Genomic DNA, 15,281 nt, shown 5'->3' on the forward strand with positions numbered 1-15,281 from the left:
TGGACGTTGTTTCAAGCTTGGCTTTTATCTCAAGACACACAAAAAAAAAAAAAAAAAAAAAATAATAGGGACAAAGGAAACATTCATTTTTATACTTCTTGCTTGAAAATATATAAATTCACAGAAAAAATTATTATAAAAACATTTTTTTTATTTTTTTGTCTTTTCAATTAAATATGTTTCTATTCTAATTGTTTTGGTCTTTTCTTTTATAAGATAATAATCAAATGCTAAGTGTTCTTGTTTTATTGACATAGTGATTAAGAACTTGTTTGAAATAATAATTAAGCTAATATTTATCTAATATGATATACTTGAAAAATCACTCCATTAGAATAGTTTAAATTATAAAAACCTAAAGTAATGTGCACATGTTGTGTTTTATTATGGATTGTAATAGTAATATTATATTTTTGCCCTTCACTAAAAAAATCAATGAACTGGTACATAAAAGAGTTTTCACACGAAGTTCATTTGTCATTCTAGAATTGTTTGGGGATATCTTAGTTTTCTTGTAATTTTTTGTATGGTGAAATTATTTGATTACCTTTAAAAAAAATAAAAAAAATTACTTTGGTCTAGGGGTTCTTAAAATTTCCTTTTACCATGCACAATTTCCTTTTATTTGGAGATTGAGCTCTATGTTTTTTTTGTTTCTATATGATTTTTCACTAATTTTAAAGATGATATCTTTTTATTTATTATTCTTTGTTAATGTTTTAAATCGTGTTATTAAATTAACTCGTCTTAATGGATCCAGCTAAGTTAATGACCCGAGTCTTGAGTTTTTCTTTCTTCTTTAAAAACACTGGCACACGTGAGCATCCTTTTTTTTTTAACGTTAGAAACAATTTGGTTCGAGCAGCAGCATAACACGGGCCACCATTCTAGGTTTGCTCAAGTTATTTTTTTTGGATTTTTTTCTTAATTGTTTTTTTGGTTAATTAGAATTGAGCTTTCTAATTTGTTTTGATTTGGATTCCATGAGGTCATTACAGGCTCATGTCCCAAATCGAAAGTTTTGTAGGTTAAACATTGTTGGCTCGGATTGATCTAATGTGTTTTTGTCGTAATTTTTTTTACAAAGTATCATCCAATGTGTCACCATTTTAATATTTTAAAAGTTTTTTATTCATTATATATCAAAATTTTAATTTTCTAGTATTTTTATAAGGTTATAAAAAATTATCTGATAGGCGGCATAACATGTATAAAAAACTATTGTTAAAATAGACAAGAATGTTAGTTGAATCAAAATGTTTATTTATTTATTTATTTTTCTCTCTAGTCGAAGAAACAAGAGATTGCTTTTCCCACGTAAGAAACAAACACATCTAATATATTAAATAATTTCTCTTTTCCTTTCCACTTTCGGGCTTTTGATTCATGTGAGACTGTGAGTCTATATATATGACGTACGTGAGAGAGACTGAAGACCACAAAGAGAACATAATGAGGTTTCTCTTTCGGCAATAGCAATAATTTATTAGTGAATAATTCGTATTTAAATCTGAGTTAATTATGAAAAAAAACAATGATTTATATTCACCATTTCTTCTTCTCGAGGAATAGAATAATGCATCATGGCGAACTCCTCTAATCATTCTATATTGGTTTGAATGTGTTCGAACGTGCCTTTTTCCTTGGAAGAATCCAACATTTCTTGCCACCCAATGATAGTTTCATTATTAAAAAATTTCCAAATCCAATTTATTATAGCAACAAGCATCTAGCCAGCCTATTTTGAAAGAAGATTTTGTAAAACAATCAAGTACATGAAGATTGAGTTTGGATATGGGTTTTCTTTTCTTTATCCAACTTCGATGGAAGAGCTATCCCATGTATAATTAACTCTTTCAAACAGCTTTGACAAGCATATATATATATATATATACACACACTTCTTTGAGTAATACACACACGTTTCATGTCCTTGGCCAAGAAAAGAAAAGAAAATTAAATTTTCAACTATAGTTATAAAACCTGGTTCAATCTAAGATCCGAATCAAGAGTTGAGTGGATCAATTTATATCAATGTAAAATAATTTTTTTAACAAAATTAAAATGATATCATTTTAAAAATATTTTAAAATTCAAATCAAATTTTATTTGAGTTTTAATCTGGTTGATTAGATCGTTAGTTAACCTATTAAGTCAATTTTTATTAATTTAATATAAAATTCAATTCGAATTTAGATCTCGTGGATAAAAATGATCCAAGTTTTAAAATAATGTGTTGAACATTTCACATTTTTAATATTGAAATTTTAATTAATGTGTAATATCTTCTTTCTCCTAAATTTTCCTGTAAACAATCAATGATGCATGGTTATACATACATATATATATATATATATATATATATATATATATATATATAAATTGTTGGGTTGTTAAAGAAAAAAAAAACCAAGTTAAAGAAGATGCAAGCAAATGAAAAAGACAAGCATGATGAGTAAAGCATGAATAAAACTCCAAAAAGGAGGAAAAGCACCAAAAGATTGATTGATGTAAAGGAAAAGCATGCATGGCAGAGAATCATTTGTCATCACTTGCAAAAAAAAAAAAAAGTTCAAGAAGGCTTACAAGCGATCCCATTATGCCACGTGTCACCTTTCCTTCACGTGGCAAAAGCTGGCCCCACATGACCCCTTGTGAACCCATCCTATCAGTTCCTATATATGATACCTGTACGTCTTTAGTTCTTCTGTAGCTTGGCAACTAGCTAGGTTATGGCCTGTTACCACTCTTGATTTTCAATCTGTGCACAATGCATGTGGGTATGGATTTTTCACTGATTTAGAACGTGAATAGGGCTGTATTACCCAGAAACTCTTAAGGATTAATCTTAACATTTTACGTAAAACTACTCCAGCTTCCTTAAGCTAGTTCTTCAAAAACTTCCATTCATATGAAGTATATGTCTCAAAAACTTGTTCAAGAGAAATCTTTCGGTGGAATTTGTGTTAATTATTTTATTTCGCATTACTCTTTGTTGAAAATAATTTTCTTTCAACACCTTAGTCACTGAAAAGAAGAAAAACTTTGTTACTCAAGAGAGTGATCATCACAGATAGAGTAGCACGCTCAAATTATTTCAAACTGTAGTCATCGTTGTGATTGCTGCGAATGATCTGTGTACGTACTATGACTAATCATGTAGAGGATCTCTTTCGATCGCCTGAAAACTGAAATATCTACAGCAATCTTTATACATACATGCATGCGTAAATATGCAAGTCTTTTCGAGTTGGTAATTATTTGTGTGATTCTGTTAAAAACAATTCGACGGACAAGACCCAGCACTCTCATTTTCTTCCCCAACTACAACGAAAAGCTCAGGAGTTGGCCAGCACCCGGACAACAATCCCAATCCCGAAGAAGGCCATTTACTTCATACATGTATATATTTTAAAATAATATAAATTATATCTTAAAATTTTATTTAATAATTTAAGTTTTTGAATTGATATAATTCTTTAACATGATATTAGAGATTACTTACTAAATAATTATGAGTTTAAATTTTATTATTTTCTAGCACAAGAAAATATGGTTTATGCAAACTTCAAGTTTAGAAATTTTTAACTTAATGGGATGTTTTAAAAAATAATATAAATTATATTTTAAAAGTCATCTAATAACTTAATAACTTAAAATTTTGAGTTGAAATGATTAGATAAGGATAACATTATCTCTCTTTTGCAAGGGAGTTTACATCAGTTTACATCACAAACTTTAGCAGAACCTTTTTGATCCAAGAACTGATTCTAACAATTAACGAAACACATTGGATCATGGAGTAGTTTAAAGAGGTAAGATTGCTTGAAATTTCACGAGGAATTAAGCATGTGGAACAGACAACAATTTCAGTTAAGAAATGCAGCCGCAATTCGGCTAGGACAGTTTGTCGTTAAGGTATAACAGTAGATACTAAATCCACCATGGAAAGGGTGGCAATGCATCAAAATATAGGAATTGTGTCATGTGGAGTTGAGATTCCGAGAAAGGATAAGGATGAAGCATGGGATAAATGGAGAGAGATTGAGAGAGTAAACTAGCTTGAATTGAAAGAAAACAAGAATCATTTGATAGGGGAAAAAAACAATTGAAAAGGGAAAAGTGCAAGTCTTGGGGCCGGTGGCAAACCAGGACCGCCTTTTGCTTTTTCTTCTCCTCTTTTTGTTCTTATATCAAAACGCCAACCAGCTCCCTCATTTTCCCTCTCCATCCAACTTGTGATCTTTGCTCTCTCAAGCTAGCTAGCTACCTTCTCTTGCATGCCTTAGGTACTGCTTCTTCTGCAAGGTCACATCTCTCTGATCTCCCTCCCTCCATCCCATATGTGTCCTGATCATGCATAATACTTTAAAATACATGCACGATCATGACATCTAAATGATCCTCAAATTTTCTTTGTTCAATTGTTTAATCAAAATTAGATTACAAGACTAACTTTTGTGTCTTACATTTGATTGCGTGCAGAGACTTGCTGTACAGTTGCTGATTATATTACTCTCCAATAAGGGCTGGTCTCATTTTTTGAGAACGAGGCTAGCTATCTTTTTTTGAGTTTCATATAGATATTTCTTGATCAAGATCAGAAGAAGTCTCAAAGGAATTAAATTAAAGAGATGGCTCCTGTTTCATTGCCTCCTGGCTTTCGTTTCCACCCTACCGACGAAGAACTCGTTGCTTACTACCTCAGAAGAAAGATCAATGCACATAGGATTGAATTAGAGATCATCCCTGAAGTTGATCTCTACAAGTGTGAGCCATGGGATTTACCAGGTATGATAATATCTCAACCCCCGAGTCCATTGATCATCACTCCTTTCCTTGCATTCTTGTGCATAAAGAAAGAAAGAAAATTCTCTATATTAGCTTGCTTGCATGATCCATATTACATGAACCAAATAAAGATTGAGTGAGCAGAGGGATAAAGAATATTTGGGAGAAAAAGCAAAATATATACAGTGTTTTTATCCCTTTCTTGTATGATAGCTTTGGAACATATAACTAGTGTATATATCAATTACAATTAAAAATTTAATTCAGATTAATTTAGGTTAATCAATCATCCTTGGCTATTAATTAGACATGCAACTCTTTATTGGTTTTTGATTGCTTCAAGCCCTAATATCTGCTACTAGGGTAGACCACATGATGACAGCATTCTAGTTTAATTTGCAGGCTTTCTTGAACTTAATCGATCCTCATGTTGGATCAAAAAAACAAAAACCCTAATTATTTGGAGAATATGAGACACACTTTTTTTTATGTTTCTTCCATCAAAATATGTTGGATTTTTTATGAAAAGAAGAAGAAGAAGGTGAATGCAAGAAGCTAAGCTAGCCGCGATGCCTTTCCAAAGGAGAGACAGAGAATGACTTCAAATACTCTTTAGGGATTCTTGTTCTTCTTCTTGTCTAACAATTATGTTTTTAAATCCATTTACATGCATTGATCATGCTTTATTGGTAAAAAATCTTAAACTTTATAATAACATAACATATATACTACAATATAACAAGAATATTTCTAGCAGTAATTAAAGGAAGTGAAGTGTACTTGGGACTACGTACAAGACATATGGTCCCTCCATCTTTAGGGTTCCTGTTGTGAACATGAAGTCCTATCAATTTACCAAATGATTTCCAAGTCAAAAAGCCCTTGAGGAAAGGAACAGATTGCATTGTCAGCGAAAGTGTGTCACGCAATGCTTTATTTGCATTCCTTCAATGGAATATGTTCTAGTCTTTGTTTCATCTGTGGATTGAAGTCATTGTTTTTTCTACCTTTTTCTTTTTTAATCTTCCATCTAGATGCCTCTATGAACAATAAAATAAATAACAAAACATATTTATATATTATATTAACATGCTTAATCATTGAAACATATTGCAGGAAAATCATTGTTGCCAAGCAAAGATCTAGAGTGGTACTTCTTTAGTCCTCGAGACCGCAAGTATCCGAATGGATCGAGGACTAATCGAGCAACTAAAGCTGGATATTGGAAGGCCACTGGCAAGGATAGAAAAGTGATCTCCCAAATGCGGGCTGTTGGCATGAAGAAAACCCTAGTTTACTACAGAGGAAGAGCTCCCCATGGTGCTAGAACAGGTTGGGTTATGCATGAATATCGCCTTGATGAGCGAGAATGCGAAATTAATACTGGCTTGCAGGTGCAACTCATATTCTCATCACCCTTATATATCTTCACACACACACACACACATTTATATAGATGTGTTTTGGTGATAATTAAATGCATGAGTTTGTGATATGATTTGATTATAATTAAGCTTTTCCTGGTTGAACCTATGCAGGATGCATATGCACTATGTCGTGTGTCAAAAAGGACTGCAAATATCCCAAAGATTGGAGAGCATTATGATTCTACGACAAATCAAATGCCTTGTGAACATTCTTCTAGCATTGAACAATATTCTGAAAATCATGGAAGATGTGAAGAATATGAGAGTACAAATTATACTATGCATAGAAATGTAGGTAATTGCTCAACCAGCTACCGTGCCATCGGATCCCCTCTCAACATCGGTGAATCAAGAAATGGGAAATGGATACAGTCCATGGATGGATCATTTGGCATGTCAGCTCCACAATTTCCAAACTATTCAACAGTTCCTTACCCACCATCAAAGGTAAAAAATATTATCTATTGTGATTATGATAGTCATAATCTAGCAAAACCTTTAAATTTGCGGTAGATAGACCGTCGCGAAAAAAAAAAAGATGATTAAAATGGTCTGCAAAAATTAAATCTTTGATAGTATAAATAGAAATTAAATTTTTCTTACATTCATTGGTTTTGGCAGGTTGATATAGCGCTAGAGTGTGCAAGGTTGCAGCATAGGTTCACATTGCCTCCATTGGAAGTGGAGGATTTCCCTCAGTTTGGATTTACTGACATAAAAATGATGCATCAACCTTCCATGCCAGAAAGCACAAGCACTCATCAAACAGACATTTTGCAAGAAATTCTTTCGGTAGCTCATGCATCTCAAGAATTGATAAACCAATCTAGTTTTCAAGATACTTGGGGTGGAAACTATGCCACTGCTGATCATGATTTCACTTTCATGGCTGGGAAGGATGTCCAGCATAATGTGTACAGTGACATGATGATGAACTCTACAAGATGGGCTGACAAACCATGGGTTGACCCTAGTACAAGCAGCATGTCTATAGAGATGAGTGACCTAGATGAAACGTTCAAGGCAGAGAGGATGGTAGAGAACCTGAGATGGGTTGGAATGTCAAATGACGAACTAGAGAAGGTATGCAGCTTTTGATCTTTGCATAAATTAACCTAGCAACTTCTTCACTCCTAGTTGAAGAAATATGAGTACTCAATCCTTCTCCTTCCTCATTGTACAGAGTTTTACGGAGGAAACCAAGATTGTTCCAATAGAAAATATTTCAAATTTCAGGAGTAGAGAAGAGCATGGAGTTCTGGGTATTTTATTATTTTTTTTATCTCCGTGTCTTAATTCAGTCACCTCCCTTATTATTTGTTTTTATTTTTTTCTTTCTTAATGAGAAAATCGATTAATTTGCAGGAGAAAATGAACATACTGGTGACTGCATGAGATTCAATGACAGTGAGGACTTTTCACTTGGATTCATCAATGATGAGCCTAATGATGATAACTTCATAGAGGAGAGCAATATTGTGGATGATCTGGCTAGTTCACCAAGCTTTGAAGTTGTGGAGGAGATCAAAGTTAATCATGGACTTTTCGTCTCGACTCGCCAAGCAACCGAGACATTCTTCCACCAATTAGTCCCATCACAGACTGTTAAAATCTACCTGAATCCAGCAGTGGTGGCCGCAAACTTTTCCATAGAGAAAGTAGAAAATTCACAAAGGTATGACAAAAAACCATCCAAGACTACTGCAAAGGAAAACTTCACTGGAAGAAAATCATCAGCGCAGTATCCTTGGAGGTACTTATCAAGTAATGTTGTTTGTATGATTGTCATTCTCTTGATGCATTGTTTTTACTTGGGAGAAAATGTGGAAAATGGGAAATTAACGGATGACTTCATGAGAAGTGGAAGTGTAGAAGAGGAAGGTTTTTGCCCTAGCAAAAATGTCAACCCAATGAAGAAGCCTGCAGGAAAACTAATCATCAAGAGGGATGACAATGAGAAGGAAAAAGATTTGTTGGTTACCATAAGAGGTGGTGAAGGGAGTAAACTTGGTTTGTTTCTGAAGAAGCTAGGGCTGTTTCTAACCATTTCTTTTGCTCTTTGTACCATATTGGCGAACCACGCCATGGCCTCTTGACTTGATTCTTGATTTCATTAATTTACCATCTAACTATAGTTAATGTTGAGTTGGGAAGGCATAAAATTTTGCCATCTCTAACGTTGGAGTCTAATGTATTCTAATAGATAAATATACCTTTGTATTCTATACTCAAACTTATAGTAATTGAATAAATGTAATTGAATTAGATTAATAAAACTTTCATATTCTTTTGGTGTCAAGTTTGATTCTAATGCATTTTCACTTCTATTTATACTTATGTAATATTCCTTTGCATGTCAAATCTGCCTCTAATGTGAAATTTGGTTTTAGTCGTATCACTTGCTTGATTTAGAGCGTGTTCGGGAGTGTAGATGCGGTTTCTTTTTAAAGTATTTTTTTATTAAGAAATGTATTAAAATGATATTTTTTATTTTTTAAAAATTATTTTTGATAACAACGCATCAAAATGATCTAAAAACATTAAAAAAATATTAATTTTCGAGCAAAGAAAAAAATAAAAAAATTTAATTTTTTTTTAAAAACACTTTTGAAACACAAAAACAAACAGGATCTTAATAGTGTCTTGTTAATGTTTCGAGATTAAAAAAAAAAACAAAGATAATAGAAATAAAAAGAATATCTCTTACTCAAATATATTTTTATTTTTTCTATTTCTATTTTGAGACACTGATCAAACACAAATATCATTATCTTTTAAAAGAAAAAGAAAAGAGACTTGATCATTTCATTGCTTGATGAGGACAACTTTGTTGGTGACTCTCGTTGTTTAATGAATAAACCATACTTTAGTCTCTAAGTTTTTAGCATGATTATAACTTAGTCCTTCATGTTTGAAAATATACAAGTTAGTCCCTTGACTCGTTGATGTTGATCGTTTATCTTATTAAACCATATGTTGTTTATTTAAATTTAAATTCACAAAGAAAAAACCAATTGATATTTTAAAAAAGACAACGATCAAGGGACTAATTAACTTATAGGTGTTCAGACATGAAGGACTAAGTTGTAGCTGTATTAAGAAAAGAGAGACTAAAGTATAATCCATCCATGCAACCGCACATGCCGAAGTTTGCCATCAAATTATTCACTTCCTATTTTCAACTACTTTGTCCCCCGCAACCACAAGCCCCATGCCATTCCTAAAGCTGCTAAATTAACCTTAATTTTCTCCCTGTACACATAGCCAACAATGCATTAATGTTCGATCTTAATGCTGATATATTACAAGCTAGATCAGCTGATCTGTTGTAGATAGAAAGAGTGTTTTGTTTCTTCTTCAGTATTCACCAATCACCATGTCTTCTTCTTCTAGGGTGCAAAATATCCTGTTAACGTTTTGGCTGTGTTGTCCATTTGTGGATATCTTCAAGGTGCAAATGCTGCAAGCTCCACAGTGAATGTTGGGAATATATATATAAAGTTATTAAGAATGTTGTTGATGGCAAGAGCTATCTTTTGAAACACTGTAAGATAAAAAAAATTAATTGAGTGCAAATGACAGCGAGCAGAGTGGATAAAGTTCTTGGGAGTTTCTGTAAATCTTGAGACGAGAGCCACCAAAGTCTATGATGCAGTGAGTATCAACCACATCACATCTCAGACATTATTACGGTTAGTTTATTGATTCAGGAGAACTATTTGCTTCTGTTAAATTTGATTTGATGAGCAAATTTTCTTCTTCTTTTTTTTTTTTCAGATCAAAGAGAATTACTTCAAATCAATAGTAGCTTGGATTCAGTATGATAATGTTAGTTTAGCATAAGACATGAACATGCATATGCTCGTGTTCCTTCAATTCAATGTTCTAGGGTTTCTTTGGTTATGTTAGGCTCAACAATTTTCAGGGCGTATGGTCTCTTACAAAGGAGACATACAAGTTGAAGGTAACAGAAGACAAATTTAAACACTGAAGTAATATATCATTTCCTGTTCTTTAATTAATGTGGATCGAATGTATTATAACTTGAAAGCAGTATGTGGAAGATGCAGGTGGAGAAAATACTGACAACTCTATCAATAAGATCACCTGCAACACCTCAAACCCTGATGGCTTGGAAGAATTGCATGCAATTCTATGTGCAAGTTCTGTTTATGGCTAAAGATTACAGAGTTATTAAACTCGACCCTAGACAGATGATTTAGCCTTTGTCCCAGAACAAGTTTTAAATAAAATCGGATGAAAGTTTATCTGATGTGAGTCAACTCGACAGATCAACATGCAACTTAAAAAACAATTAAAATAAATGTTTTGACTGCTCCATCTGAGCCTTCTGTTGCCCATCTTGATGAATCATAAATGTGAAGACTGGAATGATGGAGCAGTCTCCCAACCTCAACTGGTTTTAGCAGATCTCATTGAAGCTCTGTTTCCCACTGGAAATTATTAAAAAACATACACTAGGAACATTGCTAAGGGAACATCCTCTTCTTACACTGTAAAACATTGAAATACTGCTTACGAGTTTTCTTCTCAATATGCAGGAGAAGGGATTGTAAGCATTGATGCCAATATGCGTAACAGAGATATCTCCACTTCCTTGGAACCCACAATACTTGCTTGCTAATGACCACAACAGCACACATCAAGTCCTTTATTCTATTTGTATCAGCCATTAAATGCTTCTGATAGTCTTTCTGTATCTCAGCAAATAATGTTATTTAACTTGATTATTATGAAAGCAGAAGAGGCTTTGGAAGCTTACAAGGAAGGGATTTATCTGACCAGCGTCGCATCTCATTGTAAAAAACCACAAGCAACAGGGCAAAATGAAACGACGAAAATCAGCCTATCATATATTAAGTTAATGACAATATGTCATTGCATTTATCAGAATGCAAAGCCCTAGATTCCTATATGGAACTGTTGGTTTGGTGTGATAGAAATGAAGCTTGTGCAGGAGCATGGCTAGAAGGTGGATCACAAACTTGCAAATTGACAGAACATGGTTTAGAGTTCTAATTCACATATCCTCCTGGATTCCTGTTCCAAGATAAGTAGGATGGATCGCCAATGGGCCTGCACAAAGCATATATATAATCTCAAAAGTTAAATATGAATATTTCCATCAAAGCATAGGAAGATTTACTGTCGTCAGCAGAGAAAAACGAGCAATTAATAAGATTTTTGAACCGTTCTCACCTTGGCCTTAACACATAAACAAGCATGAAGCACACTGCCAAGAACAAGCACAAGCCACCAACAAAGAGATACGCACTGCCCAAGAAATTATCTTTTCCACCTAAACAACTCGTGGTTGAAAGAACCAGCTTCTTTTTGCCTCCAAAACTGTAAGTATTATAATTATTCTGAATGATAACCGTAATTGTAGTGTTAGCAGGAAGGTCCCTTTCTATCTTTCCATATGGTTTTCTGAACGTTGGCAGTGCTGCAGTGCGCATCCATACAATTAGATCTACTTGTTCACTCAACTATTTCATGAAAAACCAGCAACTAGATAGATTTAGAAGGGGGAGAAGGCAAAGAACTACTTGCGGAACAAAAAAAAGGAGGAAAATCAAGTATATTTAATGGATAAACAAACTATATGACATCTAAAACCTGGAAATACTTACAGGTATGCTTGAATTGAGTTTTCCACCCCCAATCAAGCTTCCACTCTGGAAATTTTTAGGATAAACATCAGAACCAAATTTATTCTCCTGGTCACTTTTCCAAGCGATGTTCTTTTTGCTGACATCTAAAACCTCGTTTTTGACTGAAAACCTGTAGGTGTCATTGAACAAACTCCAAGCAACAAGGCCACAGGGAACAATTGGTTGTCCATTCGAAGTGACTGCTTCTGGTTCACAGGTTTCTGTAGCACTTTCACTGGCCTTGCCTCGCAACTGTGTATCACTTCGACTTTTTACATATCTGTAAACCATTTTTTCACATTTCAAATAGCAGAAGCATGTCAAACGATATCAGAACTCAAGCACAAGGTGGTAACAGCCTAAGCAGTACATTGATCACATAGGTGAAGAGCACATTCAACCACAATGAGGTTTCCACAATCGATGAAAATTTATCAGTAACTTATGAGGAAAGTTCATATCATAGCAAAGTAAGGAAACCCAAAATGATTCAAAATCTCTAAGTGAAACTTTAATTCAAATTCACATATTGTGCATATTAACAAAAATGGAAATGGTAATATGGGTGCAGACCAACAGATCAATCCAGACTCTCAAATGAGAATGAGCAAATAGCTAGAATGGTACAACAAATTATTTATAAGTACAACATCACTTGCAATGCAGCCTACATAACCAAAGTTGAATTGTCAACTCCAAATTTGACCTTAGTAGTGATTTTTCCACTTCCCTTTCCATGCTGACAAATGTGAATCTGGGTTCTGGGATATGTCCAAAGAAAATTTTCCATGAGGATTTGCATAATTGCAAGTTTCACCAAATTGAGGAGTGAAAACCATCTAATTTTATAGAGAATGGGGAATGAAATATCAAGCAGCTAAAAATATCACCAAAGAGTTCTGTATTACTAGCAGACCATATCATCAACTGAGCTAAATTCAAATTTCACAACCCGTAAACAGCATAAGTGTAATTTGCAAGGAAAGGAAATGCATGAATAATTTGTAAATTCCATGCGCAAGCTCAGGAACAGACAAGAAAATATGGAGAAAGCATACAGCTGACAAAATCAGTTACGTTTTTGTATTTTATTATGTTTTCTAAGTTGAGCAACAATTGAAACACTTTTGCTCTTTCAAACTCTCAATTCCATCATCTGATGTGACAATCCACACATTTAACAGCTTTGTCTCTATTTTTTTTCCATTCCTCTGATAAGTCAAACCTCCATAGTAGCACAGAAGGTAAGAATGGGAGAAATTGAAGACCACAGAAGGTAGTTGTTCTTCAATTAAACGCCTTGGTGATCTCAAGAATAACAACACGCTTACCATATAGCCATGATTAGATGGATAAGTATAATCATGATGAAGTCCCTCTTTTCAAGGTGTCATAAGCCTGTACCACTTTTGAAGGTCTTACAGGTCAAAGCAACCTTAGAAGAGAAGCTTTCATACTAAAAAATAACTCAAAATAAGTGTATTTAGCAGGTGTAACGTCAGATTTTCTGAGAACAACAACTTGCATGGAGGAAAATGACATTTATAAATCTAATCCCTTAATGAATAAGAAAAGTTATTACCCTATGAAGAAACATAAAAGGCACACAACCATAAATATATATCTTCTACTTACCGGCGATGGTTTTGGTAATAGTTATCAAGCTCGTAATAGATGAAAACAGGACTTTTCATATGCTTTGGAACCTGAAAAGGTCTTTAGTTAAGGCATCTTGAAAAAAAATGAAAACACAGCTTGGATTGAAAGAAGGAAGATGGAAATAAAAGGGTGAATTTCAAATTTCTTTAAGAACATCAAGTAAGGAAATTGGACTAACATTGAAGGTCCTAGTGCACGTCTTGTTTGTTTCGCTGGCTTGTATGTAATGTAGGCTGTTATTTCTATAAGCAGGAGGAATGCAATCTATGTCATATCGTTCCACAATTTCCACCAACTAGATATTGCAAGATGGGGAACAAACAGAGCTTCATGTTAGTGCCATCTAATAAACAAGGCAATTAGCAACGAAATCAAACAAGATTAAATTAGACATACATGTTCTGATGCAAACAAGGAAGCAAGGCCTATAGGGATAAACACAACTCCAATAACAATGAATGATGAAATGACCTGAAAACAATCAAGAGGTACGAGTAGTTAAAAACAAAGAACAGTAATAAACTAAAGCAGCAGAAGACAACAGAAATCAACAGTAAAATATTCTAGGCCATACCCATCCTGGTGTTAAAATAGGTTTACACGCAGAAAGCTCTTGCTGTGTGAATCTAGAATCTGCATCCACCAAGAACAAACAAAAATCAGTCCAAAGATTTTCACTCAGAATCACAGGCCATGATTTGATTTTGCAAAATCCAGCACCCACACGGAAATTGAAACAGCAGCATTTCAACAGGTGTAAGCATCAGATGCGCCGGATAAAAATGCAATGCAGGTAAATATACACGTAAAGAACCAACATTTTAATAAAAACCATTTATTGTTTACCAAAAAATAAACTAATCCACAGATTTCCAATAAAAAACACAATCACAACCTCTATAATTCAATAAGAACCCAACAAAAGCAATCACCTTTACAAAAACAAGCAAAAACCCATTTCAAGAAAATTAAAAAGATCAAGACTTTCCCAATTACCAACAAGATTTAACATAAAGGGTAGTGATAATTCAAATCAAATCAATAAAAAAACCACAAAAATCATAAATTGGAACATATTGGATTTCAAAAATAGAAGAAAAGAAAGATCGATTATCATACATTTGGGTTTATTGTTCTTGGTAGAAACAGCAGCAGAAGAATCATCCTTGCCTCCACCACCAAAGCTTGTTGCTCCTTTCATATTTTTTTTTTTTGTTTTTTATTCTCACATCAAACCAAGCCTCAATATAAAAATAAAATATCAGTTAATTTTGATGGTCAAAAAAGAAAGCAAAAGGACACCTAATTTATCTTCTTCTTTTTTTCAATTAAGGTGATTAAAGGTTTTTTAATTTTACCTTTTTGAGGTTATTTTATCTGTCTCTTTGCTTTTTATTGGTAAGAAAATAAATAAAAATAGAAAAATAAATCAGCCTAAAAAAACAGAGACATATATTCAGGAATGAGATGATTGAAGTTTGGTGGCATGAATAGAACAACGGTTGGATGATTTTTTGGATCGACAGAATGTTCATACTTGAGAATAGTTTGGAAGAAACAAAGCCAAAAACAGACTTAGATTCAAAGCCATTGAGACTAAGAGTCCATCCATAGATGTCCTCCTGCAATTTATTTATCAGGGATTGCAAATGTTCTTATTGAATTATAAAACGTATTTTTTTTTTTTACCAAATTGAAAAAATATACCTAAATTAAATGCACAAAAACT

At 33.5% G+C, this 15,281-nt stretch overlaps 2 protein-coding genes across 4 annotated transcripts; one reads left to right on the forward strand and one right to left on the reverse strand.

Annotated features, from left to right (window-relative positions):
* Positions 1-4,187: 4,187 nt before the first annotated feature.
* On the forward strand, positions 4,188-8,512 carry LOC7487420 (NAC domain-containing protein 54). Of its 2 annotated transcripts, none has more exons than XM_002305867.3 (7): positions 4,188-4,308; positions 4,486-4,791; positions 5,908-6,185; positions 6,330-6,665; positions 6,840-7,301; positions 7,402-7,480; positions 7,584-8,512. In XM_002305867.3, exons 2-7 carry the CDS (start codon positions 4,635-4,637, stop codon positions 8,312-8,314), a joined length of 2,043 nt encoding a protein of 680 aa, XP_002305903.1. In that variant the 5' UTR covers positions 4,188-4,308; positions 4,486-4,634; the 3' UTR covers positions 8,315-8,512. The 2 variants fall into 2 exon arrangements, with proteins under 2 accessions (XP_002305903.1, XP_024454966.1); XM_024599198.2 differs by having other exon boundaries at positions 4,213-4,289.
* A 2,554-nt stretch (positions 8,513-11,066) lies between these two features.
* Positions 11,067-15,234, reverse strand: LOC18097568 (putative ALA-interacting subunit 4). Of its 2 annotated transcripts, XM_006384078.3 has the most exons (8): positions 14,672-15,197; positions 14,127-14,185; positions 13,949-14,023; positions 13,731-13,847; positions 13,529-13,599; positions 11,873-12,173; positions 11,439-11,728; positions 11,067-11,315 (listed from the first exon to the last, which is right to left on the reverse strand). In XM_006384078.3, the coding sequence occupies exons 1-8, from the start codon at positions 14,751-14,753 to the stop codon at positions 11,255-11,257; spliced, it is 1,056 nt and encodes a 351-aa protein (XP_006384140.3). In that variant the 5' UTR covers positions 14,754-15,197; the 3' UTR covers positions 11,067-11,254. The 2 variants fall into 2 exon arrangements, with proteins under 2 accessions (XP_006384140.3, XP_024454513.1); XM_024598745.2 differs by lacking the exon at positions 11,067-11,315 and having other exon boundaries at positions 11,507-11,685; positions 14,672-15,234.
* Positions 15,235-15,281: the final 47 nt, after the last annotated feature.

This window comes from Populus trichocarpa, chromosome 4 (assembly GCF_000002775.5).
Source record: "Populus trichocarpa isolate Nisqually-1 chromosome 4, P.trichocarpa_v4.1, whole genome shotgun sequence".
In the NCBI taxonomy this organism is placed as follows: domain Eukaryota; kingdom Viridiplantae; phylum Streptophyta; class Magnoliopsida; order Malpighiales; family Salicaceae; genus Populus; species Populus trichocarpa.

Excerpts from the sequence above, each read along its gene's own strand:
- LOC18097568 (XM_006384078.3), bottom strand. The coding sequence starts at position 14,753 with ATGAAAGGAGCAACAAGCTTTGGTGGTGGAGGCAAGGATGATTCTTCT. Across the intron at positions 13,848-13,948 it reads CCTTGTTTGCATCAGAACAT|TTGGTGGAAATTGTGGAACG; the intron begins GTATGTCTAATT and ends TGCAATATCTAG. Across the intron at positions 11,729-11,872 it reads AACTCAATTCAAGCATACCT|TTGAGTGAACAAGTAGATCT; the intron begins GTAAGTATTTCC and ends TTCATGAAATAG.
- LOC7487420 (XM_002305867.3), top strand. The coding sequence starts at position 4,635 with ATGGCTCCTGTTTCATTGCCTCCTGGCTTTCGTTTCCACCCTACCGAC. Across the intron at positions 4,792-5,907 it reads TGAGCCATGGGATTTACCAG|GAAAATCATTGTTGCCAAGC; the intron begins GTATGATAATAT and ends AACATATTGCAG. Across the intron at positions 6,666-6,839 it reads TTCCTTACCCACCATCAAAG|GTTGATATAGCGCTAGAGTG; the intron begins GTAAAAAATATT and ends TGGTTTTGGCAG.